This window comes from Momordica charantia (genome assembly GCF_013281855.1).
Source record: "Momordica charantia cultivar OHB3-1 chromosome 10 unlocalized genomic scaffold, Mcharantia_2.0 BLBB01000010.1, whole genome shotgun sequence".
Classification (NCBI taxonomy): domain Eukaryota; kingdom Viridiplantae; phylum Streptophyta; class Magnoliopsida; order Cucurbitales; family Cucurbitaceae; genus Momordica; species Momordica charantia.
In genome coordinates, this window is record NW_028275158.1 from 2,847,003 (window position 1) to 2,870,211 (window position 23,209).

The following is a 23,209-nucleotide window of genomic DNA, read 5'->3' on the forward strand; positions in this document are numbered from 1 at the left end:
TTAATTCTTAACCTAATTAAATTGTAATCAATTTCAAAATACAAGGACTAAACCGTTATTTTTGAAAATTCAAAGACTAAATCAATTTTCTATTAATTCTTAACCTAATTAAATTGTAATCAATTTCAAAATATAAGGACTAAATCGTTATTTTTGAAAATTCAATGACTAAATTAGTACTTTAATTAAACTTCAAAAGACTAAATATGTTTTTTAACCTAAGATTAAGTAGAAATGTTAATTCTATAAAAAAAATAATAATAAAAGTAAAAATGCTAATAAAAGATATATATATATATATATATATATTTTGAAGGAAAACACAAAACACGATTACATCAGAAAATCCATGTATTCCGTAGTTAGTACATCCGAAGCTTCTGTCGGCCATTCCTCTAGCCAAATCGTATGTTCTTAATGCAGAGAAACTCTTCACGTAACATACAAGCTTCCTGAGTAAGAAGATTTTGCAAAATGAATTATAGATCCTGTTTCTTACAAGTCTTCAAACTCTCGATCTAACAGGTTAAAGACGTGCAAAGAATCCATTTTAACCTGAATCGGAGAAATCCCAGCATCCATCGCCAACCGCAGCCCTTCAAGCACAACCAACGCCTCGACTTCATCCACAGATGCGACATTTTGTCTCTCTTGCCATCACTTGACCTCAATGATTCCTAATGACAATACACAAACCAGAAGAATTGCATGATGAGAATGATGCATATGTATTAACTTTGAACACTCCCTCAGCTTAGGGTTACCAAATTGTGACATTTGTTTGTTAATAAAAGAGAAATGGTTAAAACTAAAATTGAAAGTTCACTAGAGTTATGATTGGTAAGGGTATGATTTGTCAAATAATAACAACATAAGCATGCTTAATTAACTTGTAATAAAACTCTTTTTAAAAATGACTAGAATTTGTCAAAGATAATATGAGTATAACTCAACCGCAACTTAAAAAAAAATTAGTGAGGTTGAGTCTCACATTGTACTTGGAAAAAGAGAATTTCATCGAAACCCTTTGTTTCCTTTTTTTCAAACCATTGCTCCCCAATTATCCTCGAAATTACTTTTGCAAAAAAAAAAAGAAATTGCGAATTGAAAAAAAAAATTATTTCAAAAAACAAAAAACCCTTGAAGTTAAAAAATCTTCATACAGATACAGAGAACTTGGAAACACCATCTTCTCCCATTTTGCATTTCTTCGTCTCTCTCACTCGATTCGAACTCCCGCCATTAATGGAGTTCACTCAAACAATTTCCCGAATCCCCCAAAATTTCTCGCCAATTCCAAGATTCCTTAGTAAAATCCACGCCTCCTCCTCTTCCTCATCCAAATGCCCTAATTCCCAATTACCAGCCCCTTCAAAATCGCCAAAACCACTGAAATCCAGAGAAGATAACATACCGACGATGCGTGAGATTTTGGCGGCCGGCGCGGCCCAGAATCTGGACCTCCGGCTCCAAACCTTGGGGCCGTTCTTCAGAATCACGGCGAAAAGCACGGAATCGCAGCGGGAAATCGGGAAGGCGGAGGGATTGATAAGAGTGTGGTTTGGAGGGAGGATTCTGCATCTGGATTCGATCCGATTGAACAGAGAGAGCTTGGGAATGGAGAAATCGATCTTCGGACTCGGATTGTTCATCGGCGCTGTCGCGATCCGATATGGATTTGATTGTGGATGCAAAACGGCTGAGTTGTTGGCGATCAACGACTCGGATCTTTATCATTCTAAGGTTGTTTTGTCATCTCTTTCTTTTGGATAGAATTATTTTTTAGGTTGATTTTTTTTTGGATAAAAATAACTTTTTGGTACTTACATTTTTTTTTAAAATAAAGTAAATGAAGTGACCATTTTTTTTAATAATTCAAGGCATGGTCATTCTTCCATTGTACTCACGAGTCATGAACCATCCCATTCATCTTTTACTTATGTTTAGTAGGTTATATGTCAATTACCACTCAGTTATTTTCGCTTTGACTTCAATACTATATTTTAAGAGGTCGTACTTTCAATTTTATGACACATTTTAAAATCCACTTCCTTATTAGACAGTGGACACAATCATAAATTTATTATACACTTGTTTAAGGTTTAGAGACATAGTAATACTTTTGATAGATGATGGATGAAACTTGTACGAAAATGAACATAAAATTAAATATAATGTCACGCTATGATTTTGTCGATAAATTTTAACACAGGTCACATGTTTGCAGCTGGTTAGATTCTACACAAGGATTGGGTTCAAGAGTATGTATGAAGTGAGTGGCTCAAAGATGGGAGATTTTGGGGACATGTTGGTGTGGGGAGGGGTTGGGACTAGAATGGATGCAGACATTGAAGAGCTTCTTCTTAAATGGTGCACTAGATTCAAATCCCCCATTATCTAACACACAAAATTCCCATCTCAACGTGCCTTTCCCTTTGCCTTCTATGTATATATTCTTTTGGAAATTCCGACCGTAAATGTATACATTTTGTGTCAGTATAAACATAGTTCAACAGTAATTAATATCTACTCATTTTTGAAGAGGTTCGAACTCCTATGCTCCTAATTTGATGTATTAAAAAAAATGTACACATTTTGTTAAATTGTAACTGACAGTATAAAGTAGTTATAGTTTACACTTCAAAGGAAAAGAAAGTGTTTAAAAGTGAGGTGTTTTGTAGTTATCTTATTTTGAATGGTTTATTTTTTTTAAGTTCAAACGATATGTGAGGATGAAGATTCAAATCTCCAACTTTTAGGTCGATAATATATACTTTAACCAATATAACTAATCTTACACTGACATTTTGAATGTCGGTTTATCTTCATTTATATAAAAAAAAAAATTTATTAAAAAATAAAATTTAGGTTAAATTACTATTTTGGTCATCGTATATTGAATTTTGATTCATTTTAGTTATGTACTTTCAAAAGATTTGTTTTGGTTCTTGTACTTTAAAAGATTGGTCATTTTATTTTATTTTATCACAATTTTAACATGACACTGTACTTATATATTTATTGAAATGTAATTAACCATGAATTTATATTAAAGGGTTTTAGTTATGTGTAGAATTGGTTTAAAATTTTTGTAAATATGGATTAAAATATTCACTTCTTAAAAGATAAGAGGACCAAAATGAATATTTAACTTGAAAGTATAAGGACGAAAATAAATATTTTAAAAGTATAGGGACTAAAATGAACAAAAACTCAAAGTACATAGATCAAAAGTATAAATTTATTAAAGAAGAAGAAAAACAACAAACATAACCATGTATTTTCAAATGCTATCATAAAGTTTGAAAATTTTCAAAAAAATAATATAATTCGATTCATTTTTTTTAATGAAAATCAAAGACATGTATATATTGTCATCAAAATCAAAATGAAGACAAAATGTAATTAGTGTTATATTTAAAAAAAAACAAAAAAGGATGATATTTGAAAAAATATAAATTAGTTTTATGTTGTAGAGTGAAAATTTTGAGGCAATTTTATGTGCACCTAAGTATAGCTCGACTCTCCAATCTTATCTTAGAAGAAGAAAAGAAGGAAGAAAAATTATTTTTATTATTTTTTTTAAGGAAAAGAGAATTTACTATAAAAGATTAATAACTGGAATTAAATTAAGTTATTATTTAGATATTAAAGCCATAACAAAAAAAAAAAAAACGAAGGAAAAAAAAAGAATAGAAATGCAGCGATAGAGGCAATCAACGGGATTGCGGTATCACTTGACCTTCCCGCGAGACGAAGCCCTAACTTCCCACTCTCTGTTTTTTTCTTGCTCTTTTTCTTCGACCAGCAACAGCACGAAGCAAATGTCACGTCGGGAAGCTCGTGAATCGGACTCCAAGCGCTACCGTTCCAGATTTGATAGAGAACCCAGGTACCCTGCTCTCTTTTTCCCACCAATCTAACTGTCTCTCTGTTTATTGATCGATGAAGAAAACGTTCTGTCTAAATGAATCGTCGATGCGCTAGCTTTCTTGGAGAAGCCGATAATTTGTGGATGATGTTTGTTTTCACGTTATCGTTATGGGAAGGAACACTGTGCATTCAGCTTTCAATTTCGTATTAGATTATGGTCTTTCATTTTTTTCCAAAGTGAATTTGTTAAATTGGATTGTCTTTTGTACACACTTGATTGCTATGATTAAATGGGTGTCAAGGAATTACCATTTTTGAGCACTTTTGTGTGTTGGGACGAAGTAGTTCATTAGTTCTGGAGTTTTTTTGAAGATGGAAGTATCATCTTAAAGTTCCCACCTTTTTTTTTTTGTTTTTGACTGGACTCTCTTTAAGGCCTTGCTCCATTATTATCTCACTGATGATGTGAGAGAAATTTGAGATATTAAATAGTAGTAATTCGTTAGTGTTAAATGTGCAAACAAAGTCCCACATTTGCTATGGAATGGGAGATCTATGGTGGTATACAGACAAGAACAATTGTCTCCATTGGTATAAGATCTTTTGGATGAAACCAAAAATAAAACTATGGGGGTTATACCAAAGTGGACAATATCTTAACCGTTAGTTCTTTTGTACGGTGGGACGAACTAGTTCATTTTTCCTTTTTTTTTTTTTTTTGATATCTGTGAGTGTTTAAGTCAACTTGCTCAATTTCTTCTAAATTCTTAGGTATGAACAGAAATGTTTGTAAGTAGCCACTTTGGTGGTGACTGGTGTAAGGTTCCTTATATATTGTTTTCTATATCACTTTGTTTTAATTGAAATCCTGTTTATTATTTTTGGTTGACACGTGCTTGACCACTATACATGTATTTTGAAGTGCTTAGACTCTGAAGTGTATGCTTATGTGTAGTTGAAGTTTAGAGTTAGTTGTCTACTTGTCTTAACTCTTACCTGCGGTTGATTGTTGAATGTATGAATAAAAATGGTACTGTGGCCATCTAATTTAGAATACACGTTACTCTAGTAGTTTCTTTTATTACCGCAATGAACGAGCATCCAGTGGAGAGAAAACCTGTTTACTCTGAGAAATAGATTCTTGCATGGATGTACAATATATTTGTAGCTCCGAACTAGAAGAACATGTATTTTGCTTGTGACCAAAGAAGTGGCTGAACAATTCTTTTCAATGCTTAGTCTCGTAGTTGCATATGTGTATCAGTACTTTTGAAATTACTTCATGGTTTTTGATGGCTACTTGGTGACACATCTCATCGTTATCAGCTCCATAATGTCAGTTAAATTTCCCTTAAAAATGGCCAAAAAAAATATTATGTTTCACTTTCTTGCTTAGTCAAAAGCTGGGGCTCTGAAGTGAAATACATGACCTTATTTGGATATTGTGGTGGCAATAAGATGGCTCCATTATTTTGATTCCAATTGAATTCAAAATAGTTCTTCATATAGAATTAGTGATTAATGGATTTAAGTATCAAGTGACTCTTAATCATGGAACTCTAATGTGAGTTAAATATGTGACTTGTTGTTATTAGTCCTAAGAGGTCTAGGAGGGACAGGAAACCATTAGAGGAGAAGTTATCCAGAAACTCTAGTTCTCACGTTGATGATAATAAAGATCGGGATCAGAAGCATGAGCTTCGTCGCAGAGGGCAAAATGTGATACCCCATGAGTCTTCATTAGCACTTGATTCTAAGCCAGAAGGTGGGGTTGTTAGCAAAGAGGCAAACAAGAACAGTGATGGGGGGAGGGATGGAGGGACTAAACATTCATTGAATCCCACTGAAGTATCTCGAGTGCGATCTTATTTTCAGGTTTGTGCTATATGTTAAAGCATTTTTTTCCCGATTAATTTTGATTTTTTTTTTTCTAATTTCAGGTTTTGAAAATTAACATGACTCTAGTTTGGTTTTGTCCTTGTCCACTATCTAACCAATTTTCATTATTTGATCTGAAGAATTATTGACAGCAACTTAAAGATCATTATTGGTATGCTTTTACCATTCTTTAATCTGTCATCCTAATCCCAAACCTTTTTGGTTTAGAATCAGATTGTTTGTTACTATGTATGAGGTTGGAAGCTTCAAAAGTTTTGTATTTTTATGTTTGAATTTAACTATAATTACTACTTATCCGTTGCTACTTTATGTCGGTGTCGAAGTGGGACTGCTGCAAGATATGGGCATAACAATTATTTGACTTGATCTACATAGAGCTATTGCTGTACCTTCTCTGATATAAATAAATTCGTGTTGAGGTTTTCCTTTGAATTTCATGAAATTCATAACCTGCATCGTATTTCATTTGAATATGTACGATGCAAAATAGTTTAGCTCAGTAATAATTGTCTCTGCCCCTTCTCCTCCTGCCCTTTTCATTATTTGGTGCAATTTAGATTATGCAACCTTTTTGCTGGGCTGATGTAGTTGGAATCTTGTTCAGCCCTGTGCCTTCAAGTGCATCCGTGTATATAACTTCTTAGGCTTGCCTGTGCATGTCTTATAACAGCACGAGGAACGTGGTAATGCCGGGCAAGTTGGTCGAAGCTTTGGTCGGAGTGCAACTAGTGGTAGGTTTCCTTCCTTTTAAGCCCTGATTCCAACTTCTTTTTTTTGAGTTCTCTTCCTCGTTTATTTCTTACTGTGCAACGTCATGAGTATATAGCAGTGCACAAAGAAGACACTTTCTAGGTTATTCCTTATAACATTTTACTCTAAGCATGCCTATTAAGCATGTATTATTATTACTACTACTTTGATTCTCATGAAGACTACTCCAGATAATTGGAGCAGTTAACAAATACTGTTTTCCTCTTGTAGTAAATTCATGTACCCTTGTCGAAATGTTATGGAGACGGAGAAACTAGTGAAGTTTTGTTGTGGTGTAGTTCTGCCTTTCTCTTAAATGATCATATGGTCTTGGGAGGAAGTCATTCTACAAATAATCTCTCTGCCGGTGCCAAAAGGCAGAAATATAATTTTGTGGATAATGCACTTCTTATCTTTCTACTGTCCCGAAAATGTTACATATAAAATCCTTGTAGAGGTCAAATTTTTATCTAGACTTATATAGTGACAGTCTTGTACAGGAAAATTTAGAATCTCTCTTCAACCTTCTCGTTCCTGCTTCTCCACTTCTCTTGATGTAGTATTTTGTTTTTGTTTTTTTAATTTTTAGAGCGTGGTTGGTGGAAGGATTCGAAGGATGAGGATAACGATAGGGCACCTGGAAAGACAGCAACTTATAATTCACAGCAAAGAGATGAGATGCCACAAAGGGAGGATAATCACACGAGGCATCATGATGGATCCTCGAAAGTGGAGGTTGATGCACCCACTCCTGCTCGGAAAAGGCCTGCATTTAGGGAAAAGAAGATTGCAGTAGACAGTGAAAATGTTGACAAAGCGGCTGTGGCATCAGAGACTAAGAAATCGAGTGATCCACACCATCCTGAGGACGGAAGGGAACGGAGAGAGGAAAGAGGCCGCGACACACGTTATTCTGAGAAACTTAATAAGCATGTCACTGGAGACATGGGTGCCAAAAGGGATGAGATAAAGAGAGGTGGCTACCCAGTGAGAGAAAGGTATGGGAATGGAGGTGGTGGGAACTACAGGGGAAGAGACAGATTCGGCGGGAGGCAAGGATATCGAGCGGGAGCGGGTGGTACTCGTGTAGAGAAATGGAAGCACGACCTGTTTCACGAGGCTAACCGGAGTCCAACTCCGAAGAATGAAGAGGACCAAATTGCCAAGGTTGAAGCTCTCCTCGCTTCTTAGGATGGAATTAGCCAATGATGATGATGATGCACTCTGATTTTGTTGAGTCTAGTGAATATGAATTGACAGAAGCATTTGAAATGATGTAGCTTGTGTTTTTCTGAAACTCCTCTTCTCCTTTTGCTTCTTTTTGTTTGTTACAACTCAATGTAATTGAATTGCCCAATTCTATCAATCCAAACTAATGTATTTTCATGAGACTACCACTGTTATTATATGCTAAATCTCATTTCTAAATTTGTATCTTTTAAGATTTCACACAAATGAATTCTAGTGCTGATCAAATTATGGTTATTTCATTTGTCAAGGTTCCAAATAATCAAGTTAGTAGCTTGAGATATGTAAACACTTTTATTGTTATTATCACAAAACGAAACTAGGATGAGTGTACTCAATGTTCCAAATGGGCCAAGGTAAATAAAATGATTTAGAGGGGAATTCTACGAAGATCACCTACTAAGAATTAATTTCTTATGTGTTACTTGGCTAAATATAATAGGGTAAGGTGGTTCTTACGTGAAAAGGGAGGGTTTGGTTTAGAATCCATGATATTTTTGATATACTATATTATTATTAACAAAATGTTAAAAGCATAATAAGAACTTAGAATGGAAAGAAATTTTTTGTTAGTAAAACGAATATAGTTTCTAGAAACAAAAAACGTTATCAAACTAAGTATTAAGTTATTTGAGCTACAAAATATATGCAAATAAACTAAAACATGTAGGATCCTCAAATTTTTATCTCAAGGATTTTTGTTTAGTATTTTAAGGAGAAATTCTCAACGATAGGAAGCTATTTGAGATAAGGAATAGATATTTATCATTTTCATTTATTTTCTAAAATTATAAATGATAGGTTTGTGAGATTTTATGAGACCTTTTCAGCACTTTCTTGGGAGAGTGTCTCGGCTCGTCCCATAAGAATAAAGTTGCATCACTTAGTTAAAAGACATGTTTGATAGTAATTTTAGAATAAGTTGTATTCTTTCACAAAAACAATCCAATTATACTTGGATAAAAAGTAATAACAAGTCATTTTGATGTACTTGTGTGATTTGAAAAGTGATTAGAATGCAATTAAATATGCTTTTGAAGGATTAATTAATGTTTTGTTGTCGAAAGTGACGATTGAACAATCAAGTTACTAAAAATGACATTACATTCGATAGGAAAAGACAATTTAGAAAGTGAGAGACAAAAATTACTGAGGCAATGATATCTATAAACAGTTAAATTTATCCTAATGAAACATAATAGGACCAATTCTTTATTCTAAGACAGAAATCAATGTTTGAAACAACTCTCAAGCAGCCTTATAGAACAGAATTTGTAATCTTTAAACATACATTATTATTTTAAAGCATCCCTCCCCTGAATGAATGTACATGTTTTTTTTTAATTAAATTAATTTATTTTTAGTACAAGAAAAAGCAACAGAGATACAAGAAAATAAATAAAAGTAGTTTAGTAAAGTTAATCTTCGTGGGGAAGAAGATCGTTAGCGAAAGCTTTGAAGAGTCTTGAAGAGGGATGTCCTCTAACTCCAACAAAAATTTGAAGTGATTTATTTTTGCCTGTACTGCTAAAGTGTTTGCAACTTCATTATAACCTCGCACGGTAAAATTAAATCCTTCTCGATTGCCTTCTGCTTTCATTTTTCATTTTATTTCATCGATTGTCAACTGAATTTCATTTTTCGAAAATTCCTTTTGCAAATCAATTTTCCAAACTATTTTAGAGTCGATTTCTATGTGCATAAAGGTCGAATATACTTGCTTCCAAAACAATGGTTATGTCCTCATTCAGAGAATGACTTCTGCTAGCTTTATCGATCCTGTCAACTGCATGAATTTTTCAACGGATGTCATCACGGCTCCTTTGGAATCACAAATTACTACTCCTGCCTCAACACAAGTGTACATATTATAAAATAAAACTTCTGTCATCAAAATACAATAATATTTTATGAAGCAGCCATGATTTAATTATACAACATGATAGCATAAACTTTATTAAATAATAAGTATAGTATATTAAAGCAGCCATGCCTTTATATATATATATATATATATATATATATATACACACATATATAGAATAGACTTGTACCATTAAACTCATTTTTTAAACTACAAATTCCCACAAAATCCAATAGATATGCCATACCCAAGTTGGACAAGATCTAGTTTAGATAATTTATAAAAGAGAGTGGTTGATACAAATCATTAACGAATATCAATTAAAAATTAATTGATTTACTATTAGTGTAAATTTATAAATTGGAGTGGTGTTGATACAATTATTGATGAATATTATTAAAATATCTATAAACCGTTAAATTTATCCTAAGCTTTCACCTTAAACTTTTGAATTGATGGATGATTTAACGTAATATCAAAGCAGCAAGTCCTATATTATTCTTTCCTCTCATTTAATATTGATGAAAATGTAAGTTTATACTTCCTCTTGATCTCTTCAAAATGTTTTGGACTATTTTTTGCAAATACATTTGAATTTTTAACGAATTTTTGAAGATAAAAAATCAGCTTTAAAATCAGAGTTTGAAAGAAACCAACTTTAATATTAAATCTAAGCTCGTCTTTCCTTACTTCAACTTTAAAAAAATTACAAGCTAGTATATAAACATGACTACTGAACACACAACCATCCAGGTCAAAAGTTTCACCCCAACACAATTATGAAAAACATTAAAAAAAAAACCCTAAAATGTACTGATTATATCCATGCACCAAATTCTTATATTGGATTATAGTGAGGGGTTTTTTTTTCTATAAATACAAAGGCCCTCGAGAGAGCCATTGATAAGAAAAGATAGATTAAACTAGGGAGGTAAAAGAGAGGAAATATAAATGGAGTGGAAGAAAGTTGGGTTAGTGGCCATTGTGGGGATGTTGATGGTGGCTGCTGTGGCTGAGTCTGCCGGCGTCAGCGCCGGCGAAGGGATTGAACTGCCGTCTGACGGAGTGAACAAAATGAATTTGGTGAAGGAGGGTAAAAATCAGGGAGGAGATTGCCCTAGAATCCTTGAGGAGTGCACCACTGATGCCGAGTGCTGGGAGGTGTGCATTGATTGGAATTGCCTTTCAAATGGTTTTTGTGGTTGAAATATTATTTAAATGACGTGTGTGTGTTTTTTTTTCCTCTATTTCTATGCAAATAAAGTATGTCTCCTGTTCATCACTCTCATCTAGGGTTTAGAGGAGTGTGGGATTAGTTTGTGTGAAAAACCATATGAAGCATTTTATTAGTGTAACCTTTAATTTCTCTAGTGTATGAAGCATATTCTTCTATGATGGTTTTACAATTACTAATATGTTATAGTTTGAATCGAGGGATCTTCAGTTCCGAGAACTCTGGGACCATGCTGCTTCTCGTATTTTTAAGGTTATATTATATGTTTAGATTAGTGTAGTGTTTGAGAAACTTAAAAAGCATTTAAAAGGCCGTGATAAGGTAAACTTTCACTTTGGTATCCAAATTATAGATTTGTCCTTGATTTAATTATTTAAATTTTAAAACTTTTCAAAATTCGTGGAGAGTTTGCATTGCAAATATTTGTGTTTATGTGTAGTATTAAGAGTGTTCAAGTCTGCCTGCCTGATCTTTTTGGATTTTGGTACCATATCAATATTCAAATGATCTTACAAACCCCGAGCAATAATAAGAGTAACCCACTTATATGATAAGGCGCCCTTGATAGGTACTTTATCTTTTTTATTGACGTGTGATCCTTAACGTGTAGTGTATTAAAACTCACTTGAAATCAATAAATCAAAAGTTGTAAACATATATGATGTATACCCATCATAAGCTAAAATTTACTGAATCAGATCATACAAATTAATCCTAGGAGAGAGAAAAGAGTCTGAATTTTTTTTTTTAAAACTTTCTTGGATAACATGGTTACAAATAATGGTAATATACAATCACTTTAAACATGAGAATTAAGCACAGTCATAGACGGTTTATCATATTTGGACGATAAAAATGCATAAAACATTTGGGACAGTGAAGGGCATAGATACAAGGTACCAAACTACATGTAGATATAGTTAAGACATTTTTTGAAAGTATAAAGACTAAAACAACAAAAAGTATCAAAGACTCAAATGAACCAAAATTAAAAATATTGGAACTAAAATTGTATTTTAATCTTTATTTTATTATTATTATTTTATTTTTAAGTTTTTTTTTTGAGATATATTTTATTTTTAAGTTGTACATTAATGGAAAGTGGACTATTTGTGATGAATTATGAGTATGCTTTAACTTTTTGTGAGAAGAGAGGGGCCACTTTTCCTTTTTCTCTTTGCCAAATGTTAATAATAATAATAATAACAACAAATAGTGGTGTTTTGTCGTGACTAGACTAGTAATACAATTGTTCCATAAAATTAATCAAGATATACGTAAACTAGCATAAATATACGGGCAGATTACATCGACCACCCCTAAAGTATGATGATTGTTGCAATTTCATCCTTAAACTTTTAATTGTTGTAATTTCACTCCCTTAAACTTGTATAAGTGTAAAAATTAAACCAGGTGGAAAAATTGTACTCATAAACTTTTAATTACAAAAATTAAACCCCTAAACTTTGGTAATTGAAAAAATTCGTACAAAAATTTTCCATCTTAAAAAAAAAAAAATCTATTTTTACCATTCACCCTGTCTTCCCACCGGCGATAAAGTTTTAGAAACGATTCCTTTCATTTCAATTTTTTCCCGGCTGTTCCAAAGCGTGTATAAATCAAAATTCAGATTCATAATGGCCAACACCAATCGCATACTCTTTATTGCTCCTTCTATAAATTCTTGAGAATCCAATTAATTTGAACCCAAAAAATTGTTTTGATTAGAGTAGAAACTTGAAAGCTACAGAGGCGAAAATCGCTACACCAATACAAGGGATGTGGCTGTGCGATTGAAGAAAGTGACGAAGTTGAAATTCAGAATCAGGCTATAAGCCATAAAAAATACTCTTTGAGGAAAATGGAGAGAGATGGTAAAACTAGATTTTTTTTGTTTGTTTAGGATTTAATTTTTGAAATAGAAAGTTTAGAGGTGAAAGTCAGGGGTTTAATTTTTACATTCATACAAGTTTAAGGGTGAAATTGTAACAATAAAAAATTTAAGAGTGAAATTGCCTCCATCAACATATTTTAAGGATGGTTCGTATAATTTATCCAAATATTTCAGAAAAAAAGATATACTAAGCTAGCTTTGTAGCGTAGAATAATTTTGAAAATAGCCACCGAAAATTTTTAGATCTAATTTTCAAATTTAAGTAACGGTATGACGCAGATGTACCAAGGCCAGCTCTAAAATAAAAATAAAAAAATGAACGTGAAGGTGACAAAAGAAATTAAAAGAAAATGAGATACAACAATTAATTTAGAGAGATAAAAAAATTAGAAAGATAAGTAATGACAAACTTGTGGGAAAAAAAAGTTTGAGAGGAAGGGACAAAAATCACCAAGAGAGAAAAAACAAAGAAGAATCAACTTTGTGTCATAGTCCATAGTCCAAGTTTTTACTATTATATTTAAAATAATTTTAAATAATCAAAATCATATTATATATATATATGATTATGATGTAAAGTCAATAAAAATATACAACTAACGTCTAAACAGCTCAGAGGGTTGAGACCATGCATTAGCCACCAAACCAAGAGTAAATTTGGTAACAAATAATAGAGTTTTTATATACTAATTAATTATGTATTGGATCCAACCTACATTCGCCTTGATATATAATGTTTGAGTGGGGAAAAACCATCGTACCTTTACCAATATCTCTATATCATGTGTTCATCTTCGAGATTGATATCAAAATCTGAATTTTTTCACGGTCTTCAAAATCTCACCTCTTTTATAATTACAATATTGCATTAATTTTTCATAGTATTTTTATATAAGTCTCTCTTTTGTACGTTCCTCACATACTTTCATATTAATCCCTTAATTAAATATCACTTCACTGCTTATTCAAATTTACTTCAATCATTTATGATTGATTTTAGATTTTCCAAAAACACTTATATACCGTTGCAAATCAATCATTATTTTAGAGTGAAAGTGATTTAGTAATGACTAAAGTGAGCAAACAATGTCCTATTATTCGAATAAAAATTTAAATATATCATAATCTATTTTTTTTTTAAAATGTAAAGAGTAATCGACAATATCCATTATTTTTAAATGGACCTAAATGAGGGCTCACAAAATATTGTATAAATAGGTTGATAATTCTTTCTAATATGCTAAACATATATTTAAGTTCTTCTCATTTTTGAGATCTTCTTTTGTACATTTATGGATCCAAATTAATTATAGGTCATCCTCTATGGTCTTAAATTTAATTTGATTTTAGAATATCGATTTTAAAATATTTTTAGTATTAACCGGTGAGAATGAAAATTTAAACTTACGAGAACTATAGGATTATTATTTAGCATTTTAAGGAAAAATTCTCAATGATAGGAAGCTAGCCATTTGAGACAAGGGATGAATATTTATCCTTTTAATTTCTTTTCGAAAATTATGAAGGATAGGTTGTGAGATCTAATGAGACGAATATGTATTGTGAGGATATTTATCTTTCATTTTTCAGTATTTTCTTGGAGGAGCGTACATGACTCGACTCGCCCCATCACCTAGTCAAGGGGCATGTTTAGCAGTATTTTTTGAATAAGTTGTATTCTTCAACTAATCTAATTAAAATTATTTTAATAAAACATAATAATAAATCATTTTAATGTTTAGTTCTATGATTTTAAAAGTGATCAGAATACGTCAATATGAGTTTAACTTATCGTTATTGACATCTATCTCCAACCATGAAGTCGAATGAATGTATATGCTTTATTTTTTAATTAGGGACAGTTACAAATATGACAAAAAATATTTAGTAAAATAATCAAAATAGCAACCACATTTAGTTTTTTAAAATATAGCATTTTTTTCAACAAGAAACGGATGTCCAATTTAAAAATTACAACTTTACCCTGCAATATATCTAATATGTATCTGTAATATATCTGACTACTGATATGTCTCAGGTATACCAATGATATCATAATAATATACAATTGATTTACTTATCATATAACTATATGACTTACCACTGATATATATGATAACCATTGATTTACCACACCGATACAATATTTATATATATGTGATATATACTTGATATGTCTCTCATTTACTATTGATATACAAATGATATACCACTGATATAACTATGATATCTTCTAATATAACTTCTTATATATGATTATATGATTGACCACTAATGTAACACTGATATATTTGATATATACTTAATATGCTTGTAATTTATAACTGATATACCTCTGATATAACCATGATATCTACTAATATAACTATGATACATGTGTGTTGATATAATACTATTATATCAACTATTTTTTCATATGAAAACAATGATGCAAAAAAAAAAAAAAATTGAAATATAAAGTTATTTGTATAAAAGGTTTATGTGGATCATGTACGTCCAAAAAATAAAATTTAAAAATCTAATATACTTTATAAATTTAAATAGCTAATATCCCTTATATTTAGTATCTAATTAATTAATATAGAATAAATGGTAGTGATATAGTAATCAACATTTTTAATAATATTAGTATATCAATCAACAAATTGCAATGATAAACTATCACTGAAAATTAAACATTTGATATACCTTATATTTAGTATATCAGTTACAAATATATTTAGCATATCATAATTTAGAGGTACATCAATTATACATCTGATAATGTATATCATGGGTACATCTGATGTATATCGAAACTATATAAGAGATAATCAGATGTATATCAGATACAAATATACATTGGATATATATCAGATACAGATATACATTGGATGTATATAAGATATCATAAGGATAAAATCGGAATAATAAAAAAATCCTAAAATAAAAATTCAAGTATTTTGCTATATTTGAAATTTTGAAAAGTTGATGACATTTTTTGAAATACATAAATTATTTTTGCTACCCACTACAATTACCCTTTGAATTAATTACATTGTTTTTAGTACAAGTAAAAGCAAAATAGATACCAGAAATAAAAGTACTTTAGTAAAGTTACTCTTCATGGGGAAGAGATCATTAGCTAAAGGCTTTGAAGAGCCTAGCTAGGGTTCGTAGAAGTGATTTATTTTTGCATGTCACACGTTAAAAAGTAAACCCTTCTCGATTGCCTTCTGCTTCCATTTTCTTTTATTTCATCGATTGCAATCAGCTGTGTTTCATTTTTCGAAAATTCCTTCTCTACAAATTAATTTTCCAAACTACTTTAGAGTTAATTTCTATGCATAAAGGTCGAATACTTGCTTCCAAGAAAATGGTGATGCCGTCAAAGCGAACATTAATCAGCGGTAATTGACATATATTTCCAACCAACTCCACATGCCATTACTGTACCTTTAAAATCATGAATTATTACTCCTATCTCAACACAACCTACATGCTATAAAATATAAAAGCTCTGTCATCCAAATATAATATTTTATGAAGCAGCCATGCCTTCGAATATATAAATGTGATATAAATATATATAGAATAGACTTGTACCATTAAACTCATTTTAAACTTCAAATTCGCACAAAATCCAATAGATGCCACACCCAAGTTGGACAAGATCTTGTTTAGATAATTTATTATAAAAGAGAGTGGTTGATACAATCATTGACGAATATCAATTAAAAATTGATTGATTTATTATTATTCTAAATTTATAAATTAGAGTTGTTGATACAATTATTGATGAATATTATTAAAATATCTATAAACAGCTAAACAGCTAAATTTATCCTATCCCGTTCCCCTTAAAACTTTTAGATTGATAAGCAGTGTAACATAATATCAAAGCAGCAAGTCCTTACTATTATTTCCTCCCATTTTAAATGGATCAAAATATAAGTTTTATACTTCCTCTCAATTTCTTCAAAATGTTTTTGACCATTTTTACAAATACATTTCAATTTTCAACCAAATTTTTAGATAAAAAACAAACTTTACAATTTGTCTTTTGAAAACAGTAGATTACAAAGCAAAAGAATGAAAATAATATTTATAAGTTAAATTTAAAAATTAAGAAAAGAAAAATGAAATAACTATTAAACGGAGCCTAAATTTCACAAGTCAAGTATTCGAGGAATAATCTTGAGATCTTGGATTCAAATCACATGAGACACAACTTCCACCAAATGATGCACATATCCCAAGTATAGGAGCATAAAGATTGAAGGATCGCCGACCCAAGATAATAATAAAAAAAAAATTCACAAGTCAGAATTTATGCGATGGTAGTAAAATTAATGTTTCCCCACCCAAACTTTAAAATATACAAAAGTCTAATTATCCATGCACCAAACCTTATCTCTTAGTCTAAAATAATGACGGTTTTTTTTTGTCTATAAATACAGACCTAAGCAAGCAACTGGCAAGAAAGACGAGAAGGAAGATCAGTGATAAGAGAAAAAAGAGAGAATGGAGTGGAAGAAAGTTGGTTTGGTGGCAATGGTGGGGATGTTGCTGTTGGCCACTTTGGCCGAGTCTGCCGGCGCCGATCAGAGGATTAAGTTAGTTTCCGATGGAAGGAATGATTATTACTCTAGAAAGATGATGAAGGACAATCTTCAGCAAAGATTGTGTCCTAGAATTCTTATGGAGTGCACTACTGACTTTGATTGTTTGGCTGAATGCATATGTCTTCCGAATGGCTTTTGTGGTTAAAACTCTTGTTTGCATCTTAAATGGTTATTAGGGGTCGGTCATATTGAATAATTTTTTGATCTCCTAAACCATCTTCTACCAAATGACGTGTTGCTTTCTTCTTCTTGTATGTGTGTTTTTCTCTATTTTGATGGAACTTTGAATAAATTATGTCTCTTTGATCACTCGCTCGTATGTATGATCAATTTGTGTAACATGTTCCATCAAATTTAATGTAACCTTTTTCACTTGTATCAACTTATCTTATCTTCCTTTAATGATTTTTAAAAATTACTCTTACATGCGTATAGGTAAATCATCTATGGTTGTGGAAGAATACTTAGATACTCATCCATGAAGAAAAATATTGTCTCCCTCATTATCAAATATTTAAATATTTGACAATTCACCAATTTTTAAAAAAAACTTATATTTTTATATTCCACCTCTTCACTCACGAGGAACCAAATATTTTCTCATTGTTATGGCTATTGGATGTACCTGGAAATATATTGAAAAAAATTATATTTTGACATTTGATAGATTGCTTTTTTCCTTTTCCTGTTTTTAAAATTTTGGGGAAGACGCCATGGAAAAGACACCTTGTGGGCCAAAGGTAGAAATTCCATACAATTATAAGATACGAGAATTGTTTTAAGAAATACTTTTTAAAAAAAATAAATTCTAAAGACGATATATTGTTATTTTTGGATAAAATATACTTTTAGTTGTCTCTAAACTCTCATTGAACTCATTTGACCGTTTGTTTTACAAAATTAGATTGGGATGAATTTAAGTTTCCTGAAGTAAAACTAAAAATATTTGTGTTTCCGATTGAGATTGTCATACATAATATGACGTGTTTTCGTGGCAATGGAAATAGAGGGTGTAACTTCGTTAATGATGAACATGCTCGTCTTTCCTAACTTTAACCTTATGTTGAGATATCTATATATGAATTAAATTTATCAAATTTTTGGATTAAGTGGTGGTACCCCAAGTCCTTTTATCTTTTCGAGGTAGATTCTTAACATGTCTGCAAACCAATTACCAATGAGAGGAGTAGCCCTACTTATATTATAAACAATCTTTGATAGGTTTATTTATCTTTTCAATGTGGAATATTTAACAACCTCTCTTAAAATTAGTAAATCTAAGGTTGTAAACATATATCCTATATACCAAGCAAAAGCTAAAATTTATTGAATCAGATCATACAAATTAACCCAGAGGAGTCCGTTTTTAATTTTCTTGGATAACTTGTTACAGTAATGCATGGTAATATACAATCACCATAAATAAGAGAATTAAGCGTATAATCGTAAGCCAAACATGAATGTAACTTAACGGTAATCAACATATACCTTTGATCAAGGAGGATGGTGATGAATATAAAGGGAGAGAGATACAACCATTCTAGGGAGAGAAATAAAATTAAAACTAGAAAGAGACAATGAAAAAAAATCGTGGAAAGAAAAAATAAGTTAGAGAGGAAGGGACAAAAATCACCGAAAGGGCAAAAAAAAGTTTTTAACTTTTATCAAAATTCCAAGGACTAGTTGTTGGTGCATTCTTTGAAAACTGTATAAAGAATCATTTCTCATACACATTTCTCTGGTATCTTCTTTCGACAATTTCAAGATATCGAATGATATTAATTCAATTTTATCGTGGTCTTCGAAATCCAACCTCCTCTATTTTAATTTGTACGTTCTTCACGTAATTGCTAAAATGAACATAGTTCAACCTCTGCTCTCTACTAATACGATAACATCATGTATTATGGAGCAATGCTATTGACACTATTTTATGGAATATTTAGCTAGAACGCAACAATAGAATATTTGTTGATTCATCAAACCAAAAGAAATTTTGGCAATTATGTCAAAATTACCCCAAACAAACTCTAAATAATTTACTTCAATCACTCGAGAGCGATTTTAGTTTTTTCTAAAAGTACTTCTATGACATTGCAAATCAATCACTATTTCAAGGTAGAAATGGTTTAGTAATGATAAAAGTGACCAAACATATCGTACCAATACAAATAACAATTTAAATATGTCATAATTTATATGTTTAAATTACAAAGACTAAATTGATAAATCTAGCATGTATCAAGATCATAAATTAATTTATGATTTAACCTAAAATATTTAAAAACTCCAAAAGTGAACACACACACCACATACAATCATTGGAACAATGTTGCAATCTAATCCAAAATAATAGTTAATTTAGCAAATCTAAAAAGATCGGTAAGAATGACAGAAACGCCCCATCGATCAATCTCGCTTTAGCCTTATCATCGGGCTTGAAGTCCAAAAGTCGATTCTATCAAGCCCGACCTAAATAATAGTGAGGTTGACACAACTTAGGTCTCTACTTCTTTGGGTTAACCAAATGACAAGAGTAAATCCCAACCATCTATACTATTTGTTTTTAGTACAACATGTGGAGGCATGAGATCGAACTCACAACCTCTCGATTAGAGATATATGTCAATTATCGTTGAGTTATACACGCTTTGACCGCCATCTATATTATTGATAAAGTCTATCACACATATATTAATCCATAATTCATGTCTATCAATGATAACCACCAGTAAACTTGTATCAGCGACAAAAATTGACAGGTATCCACTCTCATACAAAAGTTATTTGCCACCTATCCACTAAATTCTAACCCATTAACCAAAAGCAACGGTTGTTGCTGCAATAAATACAGAGGCTTGAGAAGGCTGATGGTAAGACAAAGGGAGAGCGAGAAAAATGGAGTGGAAGAAATTTGCTTTGGTGGCGATTGTGGGGATGTTGCTGATGGGCGCCTCGGCGCAGGCTGGTGGCGCCGAAACGGTGGCGACCGAAATCCAAGGACGGCCAAGAAGGATGATGAGAGGAGGAATATGCCCAAGAATCCTTATGAAGTGCAAAAAGACCTCCGACTGTATGGCTCAGTGCAAGTGCCTCTCCAACGGCTTTTGTGGCTCTGCGCCTAATTAATTAATTTCCCTTCTTCCTTTTCTTCTTCTTTCTATGTCACTTGCTATTACAATAAACGCGCTGTCTCAGCTATGCTCAAGTCATTGGAGTCGAATTATGTTGTTTTATTACAACCACAATCTATATCAAAGTATTAATATAATCCTTTAAAATTACTCGATCCACATGAATATTTAGTTCAATCTAAATTATTATTAATTAATTTATTAACATATATGTCATACAATATTTATTGATTGTAAATATTTTATTGACATACACGTATTAAAGATTAACTTGTCAAAGTATCAAATGGATTGTTTTATTAAATTGTTGTTTTATTGATATACTTGAACATGGAGTCGAATTCTTCCCTCATAAAATTCAACTTATCCATAAGTAGAATTTGATATTTCTTTTAAGTTGCATATGCTCAAACACAATCATTTAATTGACAAATCAACTCTATACTAAAAAATTTAACTACATTTTTTTGGAGGAATTTAATCGAGAATTTACATGTGCCACTTTATTTTTTGTCCATCTATTCTCTTTTATGGCTACGTGTCCACCACATTAAAACAAATGGCCAACAATTGAAAGATTGAACAGGAAGGAAAAGTAATAAGACAGCAAAATATTTTCCAAAATTAAAGAACAACACGTTTATTTGTTGTGATTTTCTAAATAAGCTAAATAATGAAATTGGACCAGCCTGGTTTCGGGGAACAAGACACTCTAATACCATTAAATATTAAAAGTTGATGGTTAAATCTCAAATAAATTTTATATCACAGAAAACAAAAGGACTAGTCATATAAAAGAGGTTTGCAACAGCTGTGATAAGACATTTTCATGAATTGTTGTTGGAGTGTTTCACACATGGTGTCAAATTAGTCAAATATTTGTTCAATAAAACATACAATATCATTATTTAGTTAAGAGTATTAACAAAGAATTGCATAAAATTATGTTTTAAAGTTCAAGAATGTAATTAAACCTTTTAGAAATTTATAAACTAAATTGTACCGCCCTAGACCAATGAAATGTATGCATGTCTTCATGTTATTATTCAACATAGTCGATTGTGAGCTACCATTGTTTTTTTCAATAATCATTTTTTACGGTTATTAAAGGTCATATTTGTTGTAGTCGTTCCAAATTACGTCACGTTAATTTTTCATTCAAAATATTAGTGAATTTTTATTTAAAATTATTTATGAAAAATAAAAAGCAATACTGAAACTTTTGAAATGATAGACGACTCCTTTGAAAAAACTGTTAAAGTGGAGGGGTATATTATGCCATTTAGAAAACTTTTTATTTTTTCTTCTACGCACTCCTCACTTCTACTTCTCTCTCATTTTCCTTCAGTCTAATCATCCACCTTTCTCTTTTACTCGGGAATTTGACCAAAGTAATCTAAAATATTTTTTGTCTTCGGACCTAACCTAAAAATTGAAAACATGTTTTTCTAATTATCTAAAAATACTTCATGTCAACAATGTGAAAATACCATACTACATTATATTCTTAATTTGATAAAAAGGTGTGAGGTATAAAGTAGAGAAATATGTAAAACCGTTGAGATATTTATATATGAATTAGATTTATCTTATTTCATCAACTTAGATCAGAAGTTTTGTATTCGAACCCCAGTAAGATATTAGAGTAGGAGGCCTTGTGCTCGAACCCTTACATTGTTGTTTAATTATCCATGCTTTTGAAAAGTAAAATCTCAATGTATATATTAATTTGTATTATCTAAAAAATAATCTATTTATTTGGTTTATAGTTGAAGCGTGTTGTTTCTCTCTTTGACCTGAGTTTGGTTCTATAGTTATGGAATTTTCAGTGATTTTGTTTTCACAGTGTGTAAATAAAAAATAAAAGAATAAAAAGAATTTGGCCAGAGGTAGAATATAATATGTTAAAGCCACAAAACCAAAAATACTTTTATTTAACAAACATAGCAAATACTATATAATACAATAAACTGGGACTTATTTGCGCATAGCTAATTTTAAATTTCTTACCAAGAATATCAAGAATAACCTCAATTGTTCCCAAAAAAAAAAAAGATATAATATATCATTTTTAGATTTTTTTTTGAAACTTTTGTTTAAAACAATTCTCATTTTTTATATTTGTATGGAATTTTGACCTTTGTCCCAGAAGGTGTCTTTTCCAAGGCAGCTTCCCAACATTTGAAAAAGAAAAAAAGAAGCAACCTATCAAATGTCGCTCTTTGTAAAAGAAAAGAAAAGAAAAGAAATTATTGAAAAGAGATAATCACAATTATCACTCCAATATAACTTTTTTTTTAATACATTGCTTGGTGCATCCAATAGCCAAGCAATAGCCACAACACAAACATGTAAGAGAAATTTTTAAGATCATGATTAAAGGAAGATAAAGATAAGTTGAAACACATGAAAAAGGTTACATGAAGTTACACAAATTGATCACTCTCCTAAACAATATGATTAAAATATAACCTTTTTTAATACATCAGCTTGGTGCATCAAATAGCAACAACAAAGAGATGATTTTAACGATGCATGTAAGAGTAATTTATAAAACGATTAAAGGAAGATATAAGTTGATACACACCAATAAAGTTTCATTAAGTTACACAAATGGATCACACAGACGAGAGCGATGAAAGAGACATAATAATTTATTAAAATTTCCATCGAAATAGAAAAACACACATAGACGAAGAAGAAGAAAGC

General features: G+C 31.1%; 2 protein-coding genes and 1 long non-coding RNA gene across 3 annotated transcripts; 2 read left to right on the forward strand and 1 right to left on the reverse strand.

The window, feature by feature from the left end:
* Positions 1-276: 276 nt before the first annotated feature.
* On the reverse strand, positions 277-1,554 carry LOC148208398 (uncharacterized). Its single transcript, XR_015787393.1, has 2 exons — positions 1,415-1,554; positions 277-677 (listed from the first exon to the last, which is right to left on the reverse strand). It is a non-coding gene; the product is annotated as an uncharacterized LOC148208398 (long non-coding RNA).
* On the forward strand, positions 724-2,541 carry LOC111017637 (uncharacterized). The gene is made up of 2 exons (XM_022293456.2): positions 724-1,743; positions 2,228-2,541. The coding sequence occupies exons 1-2, from the start codon at positions 1,246-1,248 to the stop codon at positions 2,399-2,401; spliced, it is 672 nt and encodes a 223-aa protein (XP_022149148.1). The 5' UTR covers positions 724-1,245; the 3' UTR covers positions 2,402-2,541.
* A 1,135-nt stretch (positions 2,542-3,676) lies between these two features.
* Positions 3,677-7,911, forward strand: LOC111017739 (cyclin-like protein). Its single transcript, XM_088119060.1, has 4 exons — positions 3,677-3,892; positions 5,469-5,748; positions 6,443-6,503; positions 7,112-7,911. Exons 1-4 carry the CDS (start codon positions 3,825-3,827, stop codon positions 7,711-7,713), a joined length of 1,011 nt encoding a protein of 336 aa, XP_087975186.1. The 5' UTR covers positions 3,677-3,824; the 3' UTR covers positions 7,714-7,911.
* Positions 7,912-23,209: the final 15,298 nt, after the last annotated feature.

Coding starts and splice junctions, on each gene's coding strand:
- LOC111017637 (XM_022293456.2), top strand. CDS start 1,246: ATGGAGTTCACTCAAACAATTTCCCGAATCCCCCAAAATTTCTCGCCA. Junction 1,744..2,227: donor CGGATCTTTATCATTCTAAG/GTTGTTTTGTCA, acceptor ACATGTTTGCAG/CTGGTTAGATTCTACACAAG.
- LOC111017739 (XM_088119060.1), top strand. CDS start 3,825: ATGTCACGTCGGGAAGCTCGTGAATCGGACTCCAAGCGCTACCGTTCC. Junction 3,893..5,468: donor AGATTTGATAGAGAACCCAG/GTACCCTGCTCT, acceptor TGTTGTTATTAG/TCCTAAGAGGTCTAGGAGGG. Junction 5,749..6,442: donor GAGTGCGATCTTATTTTCAG/GTTTGTGCTATA, acceptor GTCTTATAACAG/CACGAGGAACGTGGTAATGC.